Source organism: Belonocnema kinseyi, chromosome 1, assembly GCF_010883055.1.
Source record: "Belonocnema kinseyi isolate 2016_QV_RU_SX_M_011 chromosome 1, B_treatae_v1, whole genome shotgun sequence".
Taxonomy (NCBI): Eukaryota; Metazoa; Arthropoda; class Insecta; order Hymenoptera; family Cynipidae; genus Belonocnema; species Belonocnema kinseyi.
The window spans coordinates 8,083,718-8,107,282 of record NC_046657.1 but is presented as its reverse complement, the minus strand read 5'-3'; the positions used below and the strand labels follow the sequence as shown (position 1 = coordinate 8,107,282).

Here is a 23,565-nt window from a genome sequence, read left to right as displayed (position 1 = left end):
GGGATCAGCGACTAAGATCTGGATGTGAGTATTAAATGTAACTATAAATTTTTCGAATATGTCCGCTCGACCATGTACCGCAACTTTTACTACCTTTAATGCCTTTAATTAATCAATGCTTTTTACTACCTTTAATGCCTTTAATTAATTAATGCTTTTTACTACCTTTAATAAATTAGTAGTCTCACCGGCGTCTCCTCGCGCGCCGGTGCACTACAAAGTTTCTTGTAAGTGGCAATAAACCACTCTATTATTTCTTAACCGCACCATTGGCCTCCGCATCGTCACGGGACGATCCAGGCCAATTATGATCCCAACATCTCGCCAGCATCGTACCCACAAGTAGCCAGACAGGTCTTACCAGTCTGGTGTATATAAAACTATTAGAAATTTGGACAAATAACTAATTATGGAAGTGAATCTTTGTTATTGTCCAACAACTTAAGTTTAGTAAAGTTATGCCTTAAGAAATATGTTAATTTAATTACTGGCAAACTCAATGGCCGAAGCGCAGGTCCATGAGCAGTGGAATATTTGTAATCGCGTCATGTCGAACCATGATTCAAAGTTAAAAAAAGCTAGACTTGATAAAATTAATCATAAATTAGTTATCAGGTTCCTTGTAAGCGACAATAAACCACTCTATTATTTTTTAAACGGGCAATTCTCTGCATTGTCACGGGACTATCTAGTCCATACATGATTTAAAGTTTAAAAAAAGCTAAATTTAATAAAATTATCAATAAATTAATAATCTCGCCGGCTTCTTACCGCGCGCCGGAGGACTACAACATTCCTCGTAAGTGGCAATAAACCACTCTATTATTTCTTAAACGCACCGCTCTCTGCATCGTCAGGGGCCATTTTGCCTAACCATCATTCAAAGTTAAAAATGCCAGACTTCATAAAATTAATAACCGTACCGTTACAGTTAAATCTGAACGCTACACGGAAATGATCGGAGAATTTTTCCTTCCAAAACTTGAAGAAATGGACTTGGGGGATGTATGGTTCCAGCAGGACGGGGCGACAGCGCACACGGCACGGTGTTCCATGGAACTGTTAAGGGAACACTTCCACGAGCGCCTCATCTCCTTGAGAGGTGACCTTCCCTGGCCAGCCCGCTCACCAGATATGGCACCTTGTGATTTTTTTTTATGGGGCTATCTCAAATCTGTGGTGTACACCGATCGCTCAAGAACTCTGGTGCACTTGAAGGATAACATCACCCAAGACATCGCAAGCATACGCTCCGATATGCTCGAGCGAGTGGATCGCAATTTCAGAAGCCGGTTAGTTCAGTGCATTGAAAATAAGGGTCACCATCTTGCCGATGTTATCTTCAAAACGTAGTGAAAAAAAACTTTGAGACCTGTACTGTGTGTTAATAAAAATTATAAATCAATAACCCAAATATATTTTTCTTATTTCACGTTCCAAATCAGCAAGTGACCATGCCGCACCCTGTAGTTGGGCAAAAATCTTTTCCATGCACTAAAACGTAATTTCACGAACGAAAGTAATGTTGCGTTTGAGTTATTTTCTATTAAAGAGGTTAAAGTTAAATCGTAGTTAATTGAAGGGCGATAATGCTTTCCTAAACTTCTCGTTCTCAGTGACCCTTCCATGATTAGGAAATAAATAAAGTATAGAGATAACTAATACATTTTTTAACTGAGAGCACAAAATCGATGCTTTCTCCGACTGTTCATGTAAGACTGAAATTGCAATGATTAATATTTTTCTCTAATTCTCAGTGACCTTGTTTAAGGAACCTCAGTTTAATAATGCCTTAATAATAACTAAGAAAATATGATTTCCCGACATTAATTGGCGAATTGTCTTAATGAACTAAAAAAAAAAAAATACCTGAGGTAGAAATCACAGCCCTGATTCAGCTTGGATTGCATTCATTTTGTCGAAACAGCACAATGTTGTTCCGCAAAGGATCAAAAAAATTCCAATATAGGTGTCTAAAAAAAATTAGAAAGTGTTACATTTTTTGTACTAAATTTTTAAAAAATTCAATAAATAAAAGGATAAAAAAGAAAATGTCAAATTTAGAATGTATTGCAGAAAAAAAAATGGAATCTTACTTTTGTGAATTTTAGATTCGCCCAAGATTTTTCCGGTTATCGCAGTACAGAGGAATGTGAGTGAGTTGGCAACCGGAACTGCCAAAGATAAATCCGTTGTTTGAAGTGTAAAGTAGTAAAGAACGGAACCGCATTGATTAATGAGAAAAGGTCCCATATACTAGAAATAAAATCGTCTTTTAGTTCCAGAGAAACCAATTTTTAATTTAATATCATTACTTTAAAAATAAATATTCACCTTATAGTTAGTGAAAAGAAATTTAATTTCTTGTAGGAGCTGCATAAACCCTGATTTTGCCTTAACTTCTTCGATTCCAACTGCTCCTTTTTTCATAAAAGGATTGGTGGCGCCCCAGAAAATGGCGACGAGAACGAGAAGCAAGATGGATTCTAAACAAAAAAGCAATATTCTTATATTTTCACCATTCGCAAATTAACTTCCCTATTGCGAATTCAAGGTGGCCGTTTTAATGAAAGAACAAAATTCCCTGTCACTTCCTGGTTCACAAACATTTTTCATGGACAATGAAATTTTAAAAAATCAAGTTCTAAAGCCAAAATCTTTTCCATTTAAAGTAATAAAAACGGAGCTGCAAATTAAAGCACTCTAAGTGGAATTCTTAAATTCATAACTTTTAAAACTGAAGTTTAAATGTTTTTTAATTCAGCAATGTTGTATAAAAATGCTTATTAATTTACATGTGTAAAATGGAAGTTACTAACACTTTCCAACTGAACAATTTGAAATTAAATGCAATTAAATTGCTAATTTAAAAATATAAATTTTTATAAATTATAGTATTCAAATATTCAGGTTTACTTCTAAAAATATAAATCCACGTTCTTATTTCCAATGCTCTAAAATTGAAGAATCAAGCAATGCATTCAAACATTTTCTAAATTCTATCATTTTAAGCGTGGAACATAAAAATTAAACCGATCAAATTTTCTTTAAACTAAACAATTCTTAAACTCAGTTATTCTTATTTTACAAAATTTTAAATTCCTGAAAATGCTTCCAAATTTTATTTTAAAGTATTGTAACATTTATACATTTTAACATTTTTTCAGAACATCTAACAACTTTTAAAATTATTCGAAATTTTTCCTATGCATTTTGTTTAATTTCTGTCTAATTGAAAAATTATCCTTAAAATCCTCCAAATTCATATTTAATATTTTTTTAATCTTTCTAAATCTTTTTAAATACTCTTCAAATTAATTTTTCGAATTACAAAAACATTTGCAATTCTTGAATAACAATTTTTTTCCGACGCCTTTCAAAATTCGTAAAAACTTGTCGGTAGACGTAGAAAATTCATTTGAATTATTTGCAATCATTTCAAATTTCTTATTAATTTTGGATTTTTTTAAAACTTCTAAATATTTATTCAGTGTTTGTTTGTTTTCTTAGTTTTGAATATTTAATTTATAATTACTGATTTTAAATTTAAACTCAGATATGTCTAAATATTAAGTCATTGTTATTTTTAAATTTAAATAGTTTACAAAGTTGCAATCAAGCTTTTACATTTGTTTAATAAAACTTTCCAATTATTACTCACTTTTTAAATTTAAAAATTCAGTTCAATTTTAAGAATCATGAATTAATTCATATCCATATTTAATCAACTAAAAATGTTTTTGTTTTTTTTATTAAAAACCTTAAATTTTAAACGCTTCTAAATTCTATTTCTTTTAAGTTTTCCAAACGAAATTTTTAAATAGTTTAAATTAAAACGTACGCTTAAAAATAAAAAATTTACACAGTGGCCGTTTTAATCTACGAAATAAATTCCTGGTTCCCAAACACTTTTCACGGTCAATGAAATTTAAAAAATAGCTACAAAATTTTCCACTTGAGGTAATACAAACTGAACTTTAAATGAAAGCACTCAAAGTGGAACTGTTAAATTTTAAACTTTTAAAATTGAAATTTAAGTTTTTCATTAAAAAATTTTCTATTCATATGCCTAATGTTTTACGCGTATAAAATTGAAGGTACTAACATTTTTCAATATTAAAAATATAAATCCACGTTGTCATTTTCAATGCTCTAAATTAAAAAATCAATCAATGAACATTAAAATTTTCAAAATTATATAATTTTAACAAATTTTCAGCTGGAAGCATCACATATTCAAAAATTGAAAAAAAATTTAACGGAACACTTCTTAAATTAGAAATTCAATTATTTTCTTTTTAAATAGTTTAAACATCCTTGGAAAGATTCAAAATTTTATTTCAAAATCTTGAGAAAACCAGAAGCTGTTTTCAATTGGTTTTAAATTAAAAATTATTTTGGAAATTCTTTCAGAATTTTTGAATATCTGTCAAAATGAAATGAATTTTTTCTACAATTTTTAGAAAATCCTGCAAATTTTAGAAAATTTCTTTACAATTTGAATGTATAAATAAAAATTGAACATTTATTATTTTTAGGCGAAATCTAAGTAATTTTAAGAAATATGTAGAAATTTTTAAAATATTCAAACTGAATGTAAAACTTGAAATGATAGCCTGATATGAAACAAAATGTAGATTTTCGCAGATTTTAAATAAAAAAATTAGATTCTTTTCAAGAATTGTGAAAGGCTTCAAAAGAATAAATACATTTTCTTAAGATTCATAGGAAAATTAAAAATAACTTTTCATTGTGAAAAATTATTTTAAAAGAATATTTAAAAAGTTTTTCAAAGATTTAAACAAAATTTTCAAGAAAGATTCTAGAAGATTTTAAGAAAACTTTCTAAAATTTGCATGATAATTTTTATCTTTTTAAAACTTCTAAATGTCTCTTAAAATTACTCAAAAATTCAAATATTGCTAAATATTCAATAATTTATCTTTTTCTTAATTAAAAATTTCAAATTTAATTGGTTAAAAGTTGAATATTTTAGACTGAAACAATATTTTTAATTTAATAAAATCCTTTAATTAACAATATATTATTATTTCAAATTTAAACCGTTTAAGTTTTAACGTTAAAATCTGAAAATTCTTAATTTTTAACTGGTTTAAAATGGTTTTGTCAAATCGTTTTTGTACACTTTTTATTACATAAAGTGCAGATAAATTAAAATAAATTTATTCGTTTATGAAATAAAAATGTTTTTTATCAACAATATTCAACATCAAAGGGTTTTATTTTTTATTTCTTCAATTATTTAAGAAAGCATTTAAAAATTCTTTAAATTAAAAATGTAAGCTTATAAATACAAATTTTAAATGGAATATTTTAAAAGTAAAACATTTTGAATTGCGCATTGTAAGCTAAATAATAGCATAATAGAAAAACATTACAATTCCACTAATTATTTAAAAACTGTTAAAATCGAACGCGGACAGATTTTTCTTCTACAAAAATTTTTTAGAACAAAATTAAATCAACTTCGAATTTTTTTCAATGAGTTCTTTCTTTTCAGTTTTATTTTTTATTAAGAAAACCTCATGTTATTACTTATAATTTATTTAAAAATCGGCTCAGAATATTTTCAGTTTCGAGAGTTTATTTGTAAATCATTTTTTTTCAGTTTCATAATAATATGCAGTTCAAATTTGTATTTATCTTCTTATACTTGAAATTTAGTGCCTCTTTAAATAAAACGAATGTATTAGATACTATATTAAATTCAATTTAAACCTATTCAAACTCCTAACTTTTCAATAAAAAATATCAAATTTTCAACGAAATACCCATGAATTTTTAATCAAACAGTTAAATGCTCAACTAAAAAATATAAATTTTCAACCAAATAGTTAAATTTTGAATTGAAAAATGAGTTATTGACAAATAACGGAAGTTACATTTTCAGTTAAAAACAAAAATAATTTGTCAAAAATAAAGATAAAACATTTTCAACCAAAGCGATGAGTTTTCAAACAAGAATAATTTTCTACTAAAAAAGGCGTGGTCAACAAAATACATGAATTTTCAACTAAAAATCATCATTTTTCAACCGAATCCCGCTGGATTTTCAACCACAAAAGATCAATTTTCAACTAAAATTATGAATTTCTACAAAATAGATAAATTTTCATCTAAAAAGGATAAATTGTCAACAATAAAATTGAATAATTAAACTTTTAGTTAAGAATTTTTTTAAATTCAACTTAAGCGGTGACTTTTGGACTAAAGTTATAAATCATCAAATGGAATAGACGAAGTTTAAACAAAAAAAATATGATTTTCCATACAAGATTAATTTTCAACCCAACTTTCATTTTTGACCAATACGATAAATTTTCTACCAAAAAGGGCGGTTTTCTAATTTAAAAAACATGGAACTCTTAAGCAAATAGTTCAATTTGGAACTAAAACATATAAATTTCCAGTTTAAAAAAATTAATTTCTAACAAAAATATGAAGTTTTAACTAAGACAATGAATATTCAACTGGAATACTTCAATTTTTCATCCAAGACTAATTAAAAAAAAAAATTAATACCATGTTTCCCAAACAGTTGAATTTTCAATCAAAAAGATTTTGAAGCCAAGTTTTGAGTAAGAAAAATCATTATTTAACTAAAGTTATGAGTTTTTAACTGAAATAATTGAATATTCAACTGGAATAGATAAATTTTCAGTTTAAAACATTTATTTTTCACAAGAAAAAATTCAACAAAATAATTCGATTTTCAACAAAAAAGATAAATTTTTAAAATAGTGTATTTGAAACAAGAAGATTAATTTTCTAACATATTAATTTACGGCCGAAAAATGATTTTTTAACTAAATACATACACTTTCAACGAAAAAGTTGAATGAAAAAGATTTCACCAAATAGTTAGATTTTGAAATAAAAAAAGATAAATTTTCAACTGAAACAATTAATTTTTAACCAATGTTTCATAAAAAAGGCAATTTCTGAACTGAAAATTTCTCAGCTGATATTAGATATTTTAATTTTTAATCAAAACCAGGTAATTTAACTGGAAAGGGACGAGAAATTGCAACATATTAATTTTGTACAATCAAAAAAAAAAAAAAAAAACGATTTTTCAACAAAATAGGTGCACATTTTTAACTACAAACGATACATTTTTAACAAGAAATAGCATAGTTCAATTTTCAGTTTAAAAAATCGATTCCAAACAGCAATACACAAAATTTTAAGGATGTAGTTAAACAAAATAATAATATATAAAGCTAAATTTCCGAATGAATTATTGTTGCTTAATTTTATATTGCAATAAAAAAAAATTAAGTACGCTCTTGAAAAAATTCCAGGACATTTTCAGACGCTGGAGATCCCATAGATTTGATCCATAATTTTATCAGGGTGGCTGTTTTAATCGAAGAAAAAAATTTCCGGTCATTTCCTGGTTCGTCAACATTTTTCACGGCCAATGAAATTTCAAAAATCAAACTACATTTTAAGCATTTTTACATATAAAGTAATAAACAATAATTTTCAATGGACTAAATGAAAGAATCAAGCAATGAACTTTAAAAATTTTCAAGTTTAGATTATTTTAAGTAAATTTAAGCTAGGCACATTAAAAATTGAAAAATAATGTATTGAACTTAACAGTTCTTGAACTGCAAGTTGAATTATTTTTATTTTAAATAGTCTAAGCACCCTTCAAAATCTTTAAAATTTTATTTCAAAATCTTGAAGAATCTAGAAATGGTTTTAAATGTTTCGAAAATCAAAATCATTTTTGAATTTTTTGTCAGAACTTTTAAATATATTCCAAATGAATTGATTTTTTTCTATAACTTTTAGAAAATCCTGGAAACTTGAAAAAAATTTTGAATTTATGAAGAAGAATAGATATATGTAAAAATATCAGAGTAATATTAAGAGATACTTAGAAGTTTCAAAAAGATTCGAAATAAATCTAGGACTTGAAATAATTTGAAATACATACAGCCGAATTCAAAAATAAAATTTAGATTTTTGCAGATTTCAAACAAAAAATTTAGAATTTTTTTAAGAATGGTGAAAAACTACAAAAGAATAAAAATTTTCTTAAGATTCTTAGGAAAATTTTAAATGATTTTTCACTTTGAAAAATTTTGGTAACAGAAATTTTTAGAAGATTTTAAGAGATTCAAAAAATGATAAAAGAACATGGAAGATTTTAAGGATTTTATTTAATTCCCTGAATTTTCAAAAATTGTAGGAAAATTTCGATTAATTTTAAAATATATTTAGAAGTTCTGAAAAAAATATTAACAAACTTCGTTTAAATTACTTGAAATAATTTCAAGTTTTCTAATTAATTTCGAATCTGTTAAAAACTTCACATATCTCTTAGAATTACTCAAATTTTATCTACAATTAATAAGTGTTCAATTGTTATTTATGCGTCAAAATTTAACAATTTCACTTATCAATTAAACACTTTTTCAATAGTACAATTTAAATTGTAACGCTAAAAGATTAAAAGTTCTTCGAAAATCTAAATATTCAAAGCTTTCTATGTAAAACAATTCAGTTTCAATATGTTTTCTTTTAAATATTTGGTTTCAATTTACATGACTCAAATAAACAGTGCAATATTACTAAATATTAAATACTTATTCTTTTTCTACATTAAGAAATTTTTAATTAAATGGGATAAAAATTTAATAATTTAGACTCACAATATTTTTAATTTAACAAAAACCTTTAATTATGACTATATTATTATGGATTTATTTTTAAGTTTAAAATAGTAAAACGCACGTTTACAATTTTTAATAGCTAAAAAATTAATAGGAATAATATGTCAATAAATTTATTTATTAAATTTAATATAAAAAATAATTTAAAGAAAGATTTGAAACTCTTAATTAAGAATATACTATTGATAAATCATGAAAATTTTTATTTAAAAATAAATTAAACTATTTTAAAAACTGAACAACCGAAAACGGTTGAAATAAAAAAATGAAAATTTTGGTAAAATTCCCGGTAAAAAAATAAATTCACTGCCATTTGCCGGTTCAGTGGCCACCCTGTTTATACAAAAATCAGGTAACACTTAAATATATATAAATTCATCAACAAAGCTGAATAAATGTAATGCCGAAATAATTCAATTTCAATCTGGAAAGTATAAATTGAAGCACAAATTATAAACAAATACAAATTGTCCCGAAATTTGGGTAGGGTATATTTTTCATAAGTTTCTTTGAAATTCAAAAACATTTCCAAAGGTATTACATTTATTATTCAAAATATCACATTCCTCTGAATTCTTGAAGCATTCCTAACCTAAAAACTGTCGACATGTTCTAGAAATTTCAACGGATAATTTCATTTAAACAACAGATAATGTAGATCAAAATATTAAAGTATGATTTAAAAAAAATCCAAATTGACTTTTCGAAATAATTAGATGCTCAAAACTACAATAAAAAATTCTTTAACCTGTAAAATCGTTAATTTCAAACAAAACTTATTTTCTCCGTTCGGATCTAATTTGTAGCAAATTAAACAAATTAGGAAATAGAAAAATAACCACATCGAAGAGATAAATGAAAAGTGGAGTAACTACGCACTACAAATAAAATTTATCGCAAAAAGAACTTACCTAGTGTAAGCGTCATGCTGGTTTCTCGAAGGATCAATAATCCAAACGCCTCCAGCCTTTTCAGCTCGGAAAAAAATCGCAATTTCTAAAAACCGAGAATCTTTCGAAACTTAGAAGCGACCGATCTGGAAGCAAACAAAATTTTTCTACCGCAATAGGAAAGTCCATACTCTTTCGAAAAATACGTTTTCTGTTCTGGAAGTCTAGGTTAGAAAACGATTTTTAGGTTGTATTTTCACTCCGCGTATTTTACTACTGAAAATTTATTAGAATTTCAGAAATGCAAAAGGATTTAGAAATATTTGAGTAAATATATGAGCGGTGTAAATGAAATACTATATTTCGCTAGACTTTTCGCTGGTTTATAATCCGAATTTAATGCCAAGGTGTGCTAAACGCCAAGCCAAGCCCAAATGAAATAAAACGGAAGTAGAGTTGAGACAGGAAAGCGAAGGAAGGCAAAAAATTAGTCGAGCGCCATCAGCAGGCAAAAATTCGATCTTTCAATTCTCCAAGTTTAACCAATTTTCGTTAATTTCATATCCAAAAAAAATTGTTTATAAAAAATATATGTATTAAATAAGAAGGAATGTAAAATTAATATTTAAAGAAGGCTAATCTTTTTTAAAAACTAGTCTCATTTATAAATAAAATGCGAGGGATTTTGATAGACCAATCATAAAATTCGGAAGGGGTGGTAGTCAAAATGGCGACTAATAGCGCGAAATTCAAAATGGAAAATAAGAGAAAATGATTTTATAATTTTTATTTTATGTGAAAAATGTTTCTTACAGTTCCATATAAATAATGGCAAACAATTCGATCAAGAGGATATCATGATTGTGGATATAAAGTGTATCTAGCTCTTAAATACAATCTATTTGTTGATAAAAGATTTATTTTTTCAAAATTGTGTATCAAACTCGCGCCAAAGCTATTCGAGATTTCGATATGTAACTTTTCAAGGTCAACTGTCCAAATGCGTTTTAACAGTACCTGTCATAGTTCTCTCTCTTTTTCATGGACATAATGTCCATGCTCTTTTCCCATATAAACATAACCTCTCTTTATTTGTGTTTCAAACTTTTTCAAAACTTAGTTTGAACATTTATTTTGTGTTTTTTTAATGGTTCATGTGAAATTATTGAAAAGGGAACATGTTCGCTTTATTGAGCGAATTAAAATTGTGGACCTTAGATGAGAATATTAGTATTAAGGATACGGATTTCGGAGCATTTAGGTATATAATATTACTGAATTAATGCTAAATTAACATTCGCTTTGTTTGTAAACAAAAATTGTTTTTGCGAAATTACAGTTACTAATTTATTTGAAGCAAAGAATTTTTCATATCATATTAAATTTTATTTTGGAGCATGAATGGACGACCACTTGTGGAATGTGAGATCGTTTTAAATTTAAATAATATATTTTGAAAGAAATATTTTTATGTATAATTATAAATATAGATTTAAATTCAAAATATGTTAATTTTGTATTTTTACTACAGTGTAATTTAGTGCATGGCTGCTGAGTAACAATTTCTAATTATAAGGGAATATTATTTAAATTTTTTAATTAAAATTTTATTTTAAAACATTTTTTAATTATATTTTTTATAGAAGAAATTAAAGAAAAAGGTTTGAGATTTTTTCAAAGAACTTTTTAACTTTAATGTGTTTGACAATTCTTATTCTTATTACAATTTAATTGTGTCCATAAAATATTCCTTGATCAATTTTTTAAAGGATATATATATATATAATTCCCCAATATTAAAATATGTGAATGATAAGCTCCCGCATTTGGAAAGTTTAAGAATAATAAAATTTACGAATTGAAAAATATGCAAACAATAAAATTCCCCAATTGAAAAATTGAAAAATAATCAAATCTGTGAAATGGAAAATTTAAGAATAATAAAATTCCTGAACTGGATAATTTGCGAATAATAGAATTCCCTAATTGAAAAATTTGTGAATAATAAAATTACAAAATAATAAAATATGTGAATTGGAAAATTTGCGATTAATAAAATTGCTCAATTGGAAAATTGAAGAAAAATAAAATTCCCCAATTGGGAAATCTACGAATAATAAAATTACCTAATAATAAAATTTTTGAAATGAAAAATTTGCGAATAATAAAATTCCCCAATTGAAAAATTTGCAAATAATAAAATTGCACAATTGGAAATTTACAAATAATAAAATTCCTGCATTGAAAAATATGTGAATAATCAAATTCAATTGGAAAATTTAAGAGTAATAAAATCCTGACTTGAAAAATTTGTAAATTGGAAAATTTGCATATAAGAAAATTCCTCGATTGGAAAATTTTGCGAACAATAAAATTCGCGAATTGGATAATTTGCAAATAAAAAAATTCCTCAATTGGAAAATTTAAGAAAAATAAAATTCCCGACATGAAAAATTTATGAATTGGAAAATTTGTAAATAATGAAATTCATCAATTGGAAAATTTGCGAATAATAAAATTCTCCAATTGGAAAATTTAAGAATAATAAAATTACCTAATAATAAAATTTCTGAAATGGAAATTTTGCGAATAATAAAATTCCCCAATTGAAAAATTTGCAAATAATAAAATTCCGCAATTGGAAATTTACAAATAATAAAATTCCTGAATTGAAAAATATGCGAATAATCAAATTCAATTGGAAAATTTAAGAATAATAAAATCCCGACTTGGAAAATTTGTAAATTGGAAAATTTGCATATAATAAAATTCCTCGATTGGAAAATTTGCGAACAATGAAATTCGCGAATTGGATAATTTGCAAATTATAAAATTCCTCAATTGGAAATTTAAGAAAAATAAAATTCCCGACATGAAAAATTTATTAATTGGAAAATTGGTAAATAATGAAATTCATCAATTGGAAAATTTGCGAATAATAAAATTCCCCAATTGAAAAATTTGCAAACAATAAAATTCCGAAATTGGAAAATTTACGAATAATAAAATTCCTGGATTGAAAAATATGCGAATAATAAAAATCCCGACTTGGAAGATTGGCAAATAATAAAATTCTTCAATTAGGACATTTAATAATAATAAAATTACCAATAATAAAATTTTTGAATTGAAAAAGTTTTGAATAACAATATTCCTGAATTGAAAAATTTGCGAATAATAAAATTCGTCAATTGGTAAATTTAAGAATAAATTAATCCAGATTTGAAAAACTAGCGAATAATAAAATTCCCCAATTGAAAAATTTCAGAATAATAAAATTCCCGACATGGAAAATTTGTGAATTGGAAAATTTGCGTATAATAATTTCCTCAATTGGAATATTTACGAATATTACAATTCCCGAATTGGAAAATTTACGAATAATAAAATCCCTCAATCGGAAAATTTTAGAATAATAAAATTTCCTAATTGGAAAATTCCCGTATGATAAAATTTCCGGCAGAAAATTGCCTAATTATAAAATATCCGAACTAGAAAATTCTCCAATGGAAAAATCCCCGAAGAATACAAAATTTGTGAATTGGAAAATTTGCAAATAATAAAATTCCCCAATTGGAAAATTTAAGAAAAATAAAATTCCCGACATGCAAAATTTGTGAATTGGAAAATTGGTAAATAATGAAATTCATCAATTGGAAAATTTACGAATAATAAAATTCCCGAATTGGAAAATTTGCGAATAATAAAATTCCCTAATTGGAAAATTTAAGAATAATAAAATTATCTAATAATAAAATTTCTGAAATGGAAAATTTGCGAATAATAAAATTCCCCAATTGAAAAATTTGCAAATAATAAAATTCCAAAATTGGAAAATTTACGAATAATAAAATTCCTGGATTGAAAAATATGCGAATAATAAAAATCCCAACTTGGAAGATTGGCAAATAATAGAATTCCTCAATTAGAAAATTTAAGAATAATAAAATTACCAATAATAAAATTTGTGAATTGAAAAATTTGTGAATAATAAAATTCGCCAATTGGAAAATTTAAGAATAATTTAATCCAGAATTGAAAAATTAGCTATTAGTAAAATTCCCTGATTGGAAAATTCAAGAATAATAAAATTCCCGACATGGAAAATTCCCGTATGATAAAATTTCTGGAAGAAAATTGCCTAATTATAAAATATCCGAACTAGAAAATTCTCCAATTGAAAAATCCCCGAAGAATAAAATTTCCCAATGGAAAAATTCCCAAATAATAAAATTCCCGAATAATGAAATTCCCGCACGATGAAATTTTCGACTAGAAAATTCTCGAATTAAAACAATTAAAACATTTTTTAATGAATAATATTCATTAAAAATAGAATAAGCAAATATTTTCATAGCCAAAAAATATATTTTTAATGTTTGATGTTTCTAAAATTATCGTTTGAACTTAAAATAACAATAATTGAACATATATATATTTCTGGATGAACATCTTTATTCATTGTTATCTTAAAGTCAAACAATAATTTTAGAAACTTAAAATATTAAAAATATTTTGTATAACAATCTTTTATAAATGAATTTTTAATCAATTAATATGATTTATTTTAAAAAGAATTAATTGTTCAAATTCTTTATTTGTTAATTTTTCAATTAATTAATAGGATTTTTTGCATGTTCTGTCATTCGTACTGGAAAATTCGCGAATTTAAACAATTAAACTTTTTTAATAAACATTATTTATTTATTAAAAATACAATAATTAAATATTATTATGAAAGAAATGTTTTTTAAAACGTATAATCTTGTTTAAATTGGAGTTTGAATCTATAAAAACTGTAATTGTATACAAGTTGTATACAAATAAAATTGTTAAAACACGAGCGCTAAAGACGACAAAAAATATCCCTAAATTTTGTGCAAACCTCATCAAATGTTCTAAACCAAATTTACAGGATTGAACTCAGCACTGACTTATCTTGAATTTATTTAAAAAAATGTTATTAACAATTCTATTTTTGACAACGCTTTTTGTTAAAAAATATTTTCAAAATACTATGCACATTTTCAAGTTAAATTTTTCGTCCAGAAATATATTTTTCCATTTATCATTATTTTAAATACTAAATAATATTTTTAAAAACTTTAAACATTAAAAAAATGTATTGGATAAAAATATTTGATTATTTTATTTTTAATAAATAAATAATATTGATTAAAAAACGATTTTTTTAATTGTTTGAATTCGGGAATTTTCTAGTTCGGATATTTTATAATTCGGAAATTTTCAAACGGGAATTTTATTTTTCTTAAATATAATAAACTGTCGGGTAATTTTTTATTCGGGAATTTTCCAATTCAAGAATTTCATTATTAGGAACTTCTATTATTCGAAAATTTTACAGTGTCAGGAATTTAATTTTTCCTGATTTTTCAGTCGTCCCATTTTCTAAATTCAATTGTCCAATAATAAAATGTTTTAGATATTATGATAAACGAGTCGATAATTTATATGAAGAAGGCAAGCGTTCCTATTGTGAAACACGAGGAATGGTTTACGCCCCACAAAACAAGAAAGGAATCAAGCTAAAAGATTCGCTCAAATATTTGGAGGTACACAAATATTGCATAATTAATTAATAATTGATAAATTGTAACAATTCGTATTCAAAATAAATTAAATAAAAAATATTCTTTAAATTTAGGAGCAACTAAAAGCTCATTCGACAATATATTGCCAATGGAACGATCATTGTACAGTCAGTTTAATGCTTGGATCTGGTTTATTCATTTATATACAAATAGGTCTTCAATCGGGTGATATAGAAAAAATAGTTTTTGATAAGTATCTCGTTGGAAAAGTCTCCGATCACATATCTGATGGTAAGTCTTAATAATTTGCAATAGATTTAATTTTATAGACTCTAATTTTTTAGTATGAAAATTGTCTTTTCAGTTTTAATAACGAAAAACCACGTGATTTGTACTTACAATGACAGTCAAGTGACTCTGGTGCACTTTACAAAATCAAAAAGGCATCTTTTCGATAAAATAAGTCGTCTCGAGCCGAAAATAAATACCTTTGAGCTTTGCGGCCCAAGTGGACGCAGACTTGATAAAAAAATTCAGCTCAATCGTTCCGGCGATTTAGTAAGTGTTTAAATATTTATTTTAATTATTATCCATTTTTAGTAAAATTATCTACTTTGTGAAATAATTTTACAGGTAAAAAATCTGAATTTATTTTTACTTAAACGTTGTAAATATAATATTACATTTTTATAATATTTACAAAACAGTTGTATAAATGTTACAATATTTTTCGATTGAAGAGGAAAATTATTTTTATTTTAAAATAAAAATTTTGAATAACTATTTGTTTATTTAAGGATTTTGAACAGTCTAAATTCGAGCTAAAATTAGATTCGATTTAAAAAATTCAAAAATATTTTTTAAGATTTGAGATGTTTTGAAAAAGAATCTAAAAAATTGAGAAGAATTTTTTTATTTTATGGGATTTTACCGCATTTTATTTTTGAAAATCGAGAGAAAATTTCAAGAAATTTATAAATATTTTATCAACTTTTCAAAATCTTTCAAAGTTTAAAAAAAATTTTATCTTATAATATATTCCTAAATATCATTTAAATTGACTAATTATTCATACAATTTTGAATAATCTTTCAAAATTAAAAAAATTGCCTTCAAATCTTCCTGATTCGATTATTTATTTATTGTTAAAAAAAAATTGTTCAGATTCGGTAATATTATTCCGAAATTTTTCAATTTGGAAATTTTAAATTGTCGGAAATTTTATAATTTTAGTAATTGTTTTTAATTTTTTGAAATTATTTTTGAAATCTTTTCAAATTTTATAAAATTACTATTCAAATTGTTTTTAAACTTCTAAAACTCTTTTAAAATGATTTACATTTTTCTTAAAATTTTCAACCAGAAACAAACTTGAAAAGCTTAAAAATTTTATTTTAAAATCTTCAAAATTTTGTCAGAAATTTTGTGAAATTTTTAAAAATATAAAATTATGTCCTTAATAAATTTTATTTAAAAATTGTAAATATGTTTTTAACTGTTACATATATTTTAAAATTATTCAAAGTTTTCCTAACATTTTTGTAAAATTCTGCGAAATTAGAAAAAATTATTTTAAAGTCTTCCAGATTCTTTTTTCATAATTTTGCAGATCTACATTTTGTCATTAATTTTTTTAACTTATTTGAAATTGTTTTTAAAATCTTCAAATTTTAAATTATTTTCGAAATCCTTTAAAATTTAAAATTATTCTTGAGGATTTTTTCGAAACTTCTAAATATTTGTTGAAATGATTCGAATTTTTCTTAAATTTTTAAAAAATGTTTCAAAATTTAAAAAAATTCCCTTAAAGTCTTTGGGATTCATTGTCAAGAATTTTGGAAATCTTGGGAAATGTTTAAAAACCTTTTTAAATATTCTCTAAATTTTTTCATTTTCCTGGGAATTTTGAAAACATTTCTTTTTCCTGTTTAAACCTTTCAAAATTCATAAAAGCTTCTAATTTTTTGTCGAAATCTACAAAAATCAACGAAAATTTTATTAACTTTATTTAGAATCTTCTAGATTTTTCTTTAGAATTTTGCAATTCTTTTAAAATGTTTTCATATCTTTTTAAATATTCTATTTAAATCAATTTTTCAATGCGAAAAAACATAATATAATGTAACATAAATATAACATAAATATAATGTAAATTTTCCTAAAAATCTGTTTAAAAACATTTTTTATTCTTATAAAGCGGTTGAAAATTCTGAAAAAAACTATTTTTTCGAAATCTTGAAAAATCTGCATTTTGTTTAGAATTTTTTGAAATCTTTTTTAAAATTCTCTGAGTAATTTTTCAAAATAAAAAAAAAATATATACAAATTTTCTCAGGAATCTGAATATTTTTTTATTATTTATAAACCTTTGAAAAAACTCAAAAAGCTGCAAAATTGTGATATAAAATCTTCAAAAATCTACATTTTGTTTAACATTTTTTGAAATTGGCTTAAAATTAAAACTATATACATATACATTTTTTCTAGAAGGTTTTTTTTGTTGTAAATTTTTGAAATCTTTTGAAATATTCTTAAATGTTCTCTTAAAATTAATTTTTCAAAATAAAACGTCATTCAATTTTTTTCCCAGGAATCATACAATATTTCTATTATTATTATTATTATTTTGAGACCTTTGAAACCTCACAAAAAGCTTCAAAAATTTATTTCAAAATCTTCAAAAATCTACTTGATGTTTATAAAAAATGTTTAAATGTTTTTAAGTTAAAAATTATGTCTGTACGTAAAATTTTGTTTAAAGACTTATAAATATCTTTTACAATTATTCAAAGTTTTCCTACACTTTTTCAGTCTTGCAAAATTAAATTAAATTGTTTTTAAATCTCTCCGACTTTTTTCGATAATTTTTGGCATCTTTTTCAAATTTCTTTTAAAATTAATTTTTAAAAAATCATTGCAAATTTTCCAAGATAGATAAAATGTTGCTTTAAAATTTGCTAAATTCAGTTTTAAAATATTAAGAAATCATTTTAAAAATGTTCACTTTTCTATAATAAAAATTATTAAACATTTTCCTCGAAATCTTAAAAAAATATTTTATTTGCGTGAAACGGTTGAAAATTGTTAAAAAACTGTTTTTTCGAAATCATGAAAAATCTACATTTTGTTTAAAATGTTGTAAAGTCTTTTTTATATTCTCCGAAAGAGACGATTGAAAAATATCGAAAAATAAAATTTCCGACAAAGTAATACACTCAAAAAACAAAATATTTAAAATAGAAAATTTCCGATTGAAAATTTCAAAATTATAAAATATCCGAATTAGAAATTTTCCCAATCTAAACTATTAAAAGAATTGTTTTTTTTTAATATATATTAATCATTTAATAAGAATACGATAATCAGATTTTTTATTTAAAAAATTGTTTCTCCGTTTAAAGTTTAAAAAAATTCTTGTTTGATTTTAAAATAACAATTACGAAAAAATTATTTCTGAATGAAATAACAAAAAACATTTTAAAAAATCAAGTTTTTAATTAAAAAAAGAAAAATGAAAAAGAAATTTCCTTAAATTTTCTCTGAACTTAATAACATTTTCCAAACAAACTTTGCAAACTTTATGAGAACGTTTTTTGTAAATTTTTTAAAATACCACGCACATTTTGGAACGAAATTTTTCATACAAAAATGTATATTTTTTGAATTATTTTTATTTCATATTCAAACAATATTTAAAAAATAACTTTAAATATTTAAAAACAATTTTTTTTATAAAAATATTTGATCAAAGTATTTTTATTGAATAATTAATATCAATTAAAAAACAATTCTGTTGATTGATTAATTTTAGGAGTTTTCTAGTTCGTATATTTTATAATTTGACTATTTTCTGTTGGGAGTTTGCAAATTAGGTAATATTATAAAATTTTCAGGACTTTTCCAATTCAGGATTTTTATATTTCGGAAAATTTTAAATTTCAGAATTTTCTACTTCGAGTATTTTCTTATTTTGAATTTTGAAGTGCTGGAAAGTTAATTTCTTGGGAATTATTAGACATCTCCTCCTAAAATTAACTTTCCAAATCAAAAATCATAAAAAATTTTTCCAGGAATATTAAAATATTTTTTGAACAGTCTAAATTCGAGGATAATTTTTAAATTATATAAATATAATTTTCTTAAGATTATTTAGAAGATTCAAAAATATTTTTGAAGTTTTGAGATATGTTTTTAATCTTATTATATATTTCTAAATATCATTTAAGTTGATTAATTATTCCTACAATTTTTAATAATCTTTCAAAATTAAAAAAAAAACCTTCAAATCTTCCAGAAGTTTATTTTTCGAAATTTTTCATTCGTCACATTTTTATAAATGTTTTGAAATCTTTTTAACTTCTGTTTAAAAATTAATTTTTCAAACCATTAAAATTCCATTTCGAAATCTTCAAAAATCTACATTTTGTTTTTAATTTTTTCAAATTCTTGAAATTATTTTTGAAATCTTTTCAAATTTTAAATTACTTTTAAAATTGTTTTTAAACTTCTAAATATCGTTAAAAATGATTGACATTTTTCTTAAAATTTCCAAAAAATGCTACAAAATAAAAAAGTTGCCGTAAAATCTTGGAGATTTTTTTCCAACCATTTTCAAAATTTATGTACTGTTTTAAAATCCTTTACAAATATTCTGTTAAAATTAATTTTTCAAAATAAAAAATTTTATTCCGAAATCGTCAAAAATCCAAATTTTATCAGAATTTTTTTGAAATAAAAAAATTATGTTCTTAATGAATTTCATTATAAATTTTTAAATATGTTTCTTTTTTCATAATTTTCCAAATCTTTTGAAATGCTTTTAAACCTTTTTAAATATTCTCCTAAAATTAGTTTTTTTCAATAAGCAAAATTTATAATTTTCCCTGAAATCTTACAAAACTTTTATATTATTTTCAAACCTTTCAAAATATAAGATACCTTGACATTTTTAATTCGAAATCTTCCAAAATCTACATTTTGTTATTAAATCTTTAACGTATTTGAAATCTTCAAATCTTAATTTATTTTAAAAACTCTTAAATACCTTTTATAATTATTTAAAGTTTTCCTATGATTTTGTAGTCTTGTAAAATCAAAATAAGAAAGTTCTAAATATCTTTTAAAATGATTTACATCTTTCTTAAAATTATCAAAAAATGATAAAATATTAAGGAAGTTTCTGTTAAATCTTGGAAATTCTTTTCTAACTGTATTGAAAATGTTCTGTATTTTTTAAAAATCTTTTCAAATATTTTCTTAAAATTCATTGTTCAAAATGAAAAATCATGTTATTTTATCCAAGGAATCTTACAAACTTTTTTATTACTTTGTAAACTTTAAAAAACCTTAAAAAGCTTAAAAATTTTACTTCAAAATCTTCGAAAATCAAAATTATGTCTGAAATTTTGTGAAATTAAAAAAAATTATGTCCTTAATGAAGTTTACTTAAAAATTGTTAACATGTTTTAAACTTTTACATATCTTTTAAAATTATTCAAAGTTTTTCTAACATTTTTGTAAAATTCTGCGAAATTTAAAAAAATATTGTTAAATCTTTCAGATTGTTTTTCCATAATTTTACAAATCTTTTAAAATGTTTTTAAACCTTTTTAAATATTCTCCTAAAATTATATTTTTTTTTAAATTAAAAAACATAAAAAAATTTCCCTGGAATCCTAAACATTTTTTATATTATTTTCAAACCTTTCAAAATTCTTAAAAACCTTAAAAATTTTATTTCGAAATCTTTCAAAATCTACAATTTTGTTATTAATTTTTTTAACTTATTTGAAATTGTTTTTGAATTCTTCAAATTTTTAATTATTTTTGAAATCCTTAAAAATTTTAAATTGTTCTTGAGGATTTTTCCGAAACAATTCTGTTAAAATTAATCTTTCAAAATAAAGCATTTTATTTCAAAATCTTCAAAAATCCAGATTTTATCAGAAATTTTGATAAATATAAAATTGTGTCTTTAGTAAATTTTATTACAAATTTTCAAATATGTTTCTTTTTTCATAATTTTTCAAATCTTTTAAAAATCTTTTAAACCGTTTTAAATATTCTCCTAAGTATAATTTTTTTATAATGAACAAATTTTTTAATTTCCCTTGGAATCTTACAAACTTTTTATATTATTTTCGAACCTTTAAAAAATCCTAAAAACCTTGACATTTTTATTTCGAAATCTTCCAAAATCTACATTTTCTTATTAACTTTTTAACTTATTTGAAATTATTTTTGAAATTTTCAAATCCTAATTTATTTTCCAAAAAACTCTTAAATACTTCTTAAAATTATTTAAAGTTTCCCTGCAATTTTTTAGTCTTGCAAAATCAAAGTAAGCAATTGCTTTAAAGTCTTCCAAATTATTTTTCCATAATTTTGCAAATCTTTTAAAACGTTTTTATACTTTTTTAAATATTCTCCTAAAATAATTTTTTTTTATATTGAAAAACATAAGAAATTTCCCTGGAATCTTAAACCTTTTTTATATTATTTTCAAACCTTTCAAAATTCTTAAAAACCTTAAAAATTTTATTTCGAAATCTTTCAAAATCTACAATTTTGTTATTAATTTTTTTAACTTATTTGAAATTGTTTTTGAATTCTTCAAATTTTTAATTATTTTTGAAATCCTTTAAAATTTTAAATTATTCTTGATGATTTTTCCGAAACAATTCTGTTAAAATCTATCTTTCAAAATAAAACATTTTATTTCAAAATCTTCAAAAATCCAAATTTTTATCAGAAATTTTGTGAAATTTTATTAAATATGGAATTATGTCCTTGATAAATTTCATTACAATTTTTTTAATATGTTTCTTTTTTTATAATGTATGAAATGTTTTTAAACCTTTTTAAATATTCTCCTCAAATTAGTTTTTTTTTTTTTAATAAATTTTTTTTTTATTTTCCATGGAATCTTGCAGATTTTTTATATTATTTTCAAACCTTTAAAAATTTTAAAAATCTTGACATTTTTATTTCAAAATCCTCCAAAATCTACATTTTTTATTAAATCTTTAACTTATTTGAAATTTTGTTTGAAATCTTCAAATCTTAATTTATTTTCAAAACTTTTAAAATTATTTAAAGTTTCCCAAAAATTCTTTAGTCTTGCAAAATCAAAACAAGAACTTGCTTTAAAGTCTTCCAGATTATTTTTCGGGAATTTTTGAAATCTTTTTCAATTTTCCTAGGTATCTGAAGAAAAATTTCTTATTTTCTTGAAATTTATCCCTCTTTCAGGTATTAATCTGGTGGAAATCGACAATGAATGAAGTTTATCCCTGGAGTCCCACGGTAAAAGAGCACGATCGAGCAAACGTGCAAATTTACAGACTAACTGGGTAAGAACTAAAAAAAAAAAGCAATTTTAATCGCCAATATTCAATCACAGAAAGAAAAACACCACTTAAAAAATAAAATACGAGCCGATTCTTATATTTTACAAGTTTGATGCAAAAGACACGCGACCTTATTTATTTTCTCCTCCTCTCGAGAAAATTCCGATTTTGATTTTGAATGAAAAATTTGAGATTCGGAATTTTTGTGCTCAGATTTAAAATCAATTGTGTGGTCTAATTCGGATGTTAGTTTTGGTTTTGGGATTTTTTCTGATTTTAATTCTTCTTTTGAAGAATCAGCGCATGCGGCACGATGATTGGCTTTGTGGACTTCCCAAGCACGCTTTTTGTATTTTGGTGGTGCTGATAATTCTTCGGCTAGACGTCTGTCAATTTTTTTCGGTAGTTCCCATGTTGTCTGTTTAAAAAATTACATTTTCTGGTATTAATGGTCGGGTTTTTATTCAAATTTCCTCCATCTATTAAAGTTTTTAGCGGATAATATCTAAAATTTAAATAACTTAATTACAGATTTGAAGTAGTAACTATTTAAAAGTCAAAAATAGAGGCTGAAGGAGGGAAAAAATATTGATTTGCCCCTCTCTGAAATCGAATGATTAAATTCAGCCGTTTGTTTGAATTTCTTCAAAAATCCATCAGAAATCTTTGTAAGATATTGAACTTATCTGTGAAATATTTTTAGTTTATACGAAATTTTTGCGAAATAACTTAAATCTTTGGGAAATCACTGTAATTTTTTTGAAATATTTGGAATTGGGAAATAATTTTAATCTTTGTGCAAACTTTGAAATCTATTTAAAACCATTGAGAAATATTTCAAATCTTTGGAACTCTTTTCAAAACATTTGAAATATTTTTGAAATATCTGGGTAATATTTATGAAATTATTGAAATAATTGATGTCTTTGTGAAATCTTTTTAATCTGCCCGAAATATTTGTTACATTTTTGAAATACCTAAAATCTTTGTAATATATTTAGAAATCTTTTCAAAATATTCCAAATACTTGGAAATATTTGTGAAATTATTGAGATTATTGAAATAA

At 23.6% G+C, this 23,565-nt stretch overlaps 3 protein-coding genes across 3 annotated transcripts in view; 1 reads left to right on the top strand and 2 right to left on the bottom strand.

Moving 5' to 3' along the window:
- Positions 1–996: 996 nt before the first annotated feature.
- LOC117168319 (transmembrane protein 234 homolog) lies at positions 997–10,029 on the bottom strand. The gene is made up of 4 exons (XM_033353894.1): positions 9,620–10,029; positions 2,335–2,486; positions 2,097–2,256; positions 997–1,973 (listed from the first exon to the last, which is right to left on the bottom strand). The coding sequence occupies exons 1-4, from the start codon at positions 9,633–9,635 to the stop codon at positions 1,882–1,884; spliced, it is 420 nt and encodes a 139-aa protein (XP_033209785.1). The 5' UTR covers positions 9,636–10,029; the 3' UTR covers positions 997–1,881.
- A 607-nt stretch (positions 10,030–10,636) lies between these two features.
- LOC117176668 (WD repeat-containing and planar cell polarity effector protein fritz) overlaps positions 10,637–23,565 on the top strand; it is a 73,196-nt gene continuing 60,267 nt past the window's right edge. The window contains exons 1-5 of the mRNA XM_033366922.1: positions 10,637–10,859; positions 15,042–15,171; positions 15,264–15,441; positions 15,515–15,708; positions 22,402–22,502. Coding sequence (XP_033222813.1) covers positions 10,777–10,859; positions 15,042–15,171; positions 15,264–15,441; positions 15,515–15,708; positions 22,402–22,502 — 686 coding nt within the window. The 5' untranslated portion in view covers positions 10,637–10,776. The remainder of the gene's footprint in view (positions 10,860–15,041; positions 15,172–15,263; positions 15,442–15,514; positions 15,709–22,401; positions 22,503–23,565) is intronic.
- LOC117172599 overlaps positions 22,588–23,565 on the bottom strand; it is an 8,741-nt gene continuing 7,763 nt past the window's right edge. The window contains exon 2 of the mRNA XM_033360690.1: positions 22,588–22,917. Coding sequence (XP_033216581.1) covers positions 22,594–22,917 — 324 coding nt within the window. The 3' untranslated portion in view covers positions 22,588–22,593. The remainder of the gene's footprint in view (positions 22,918–23,565) is intronic.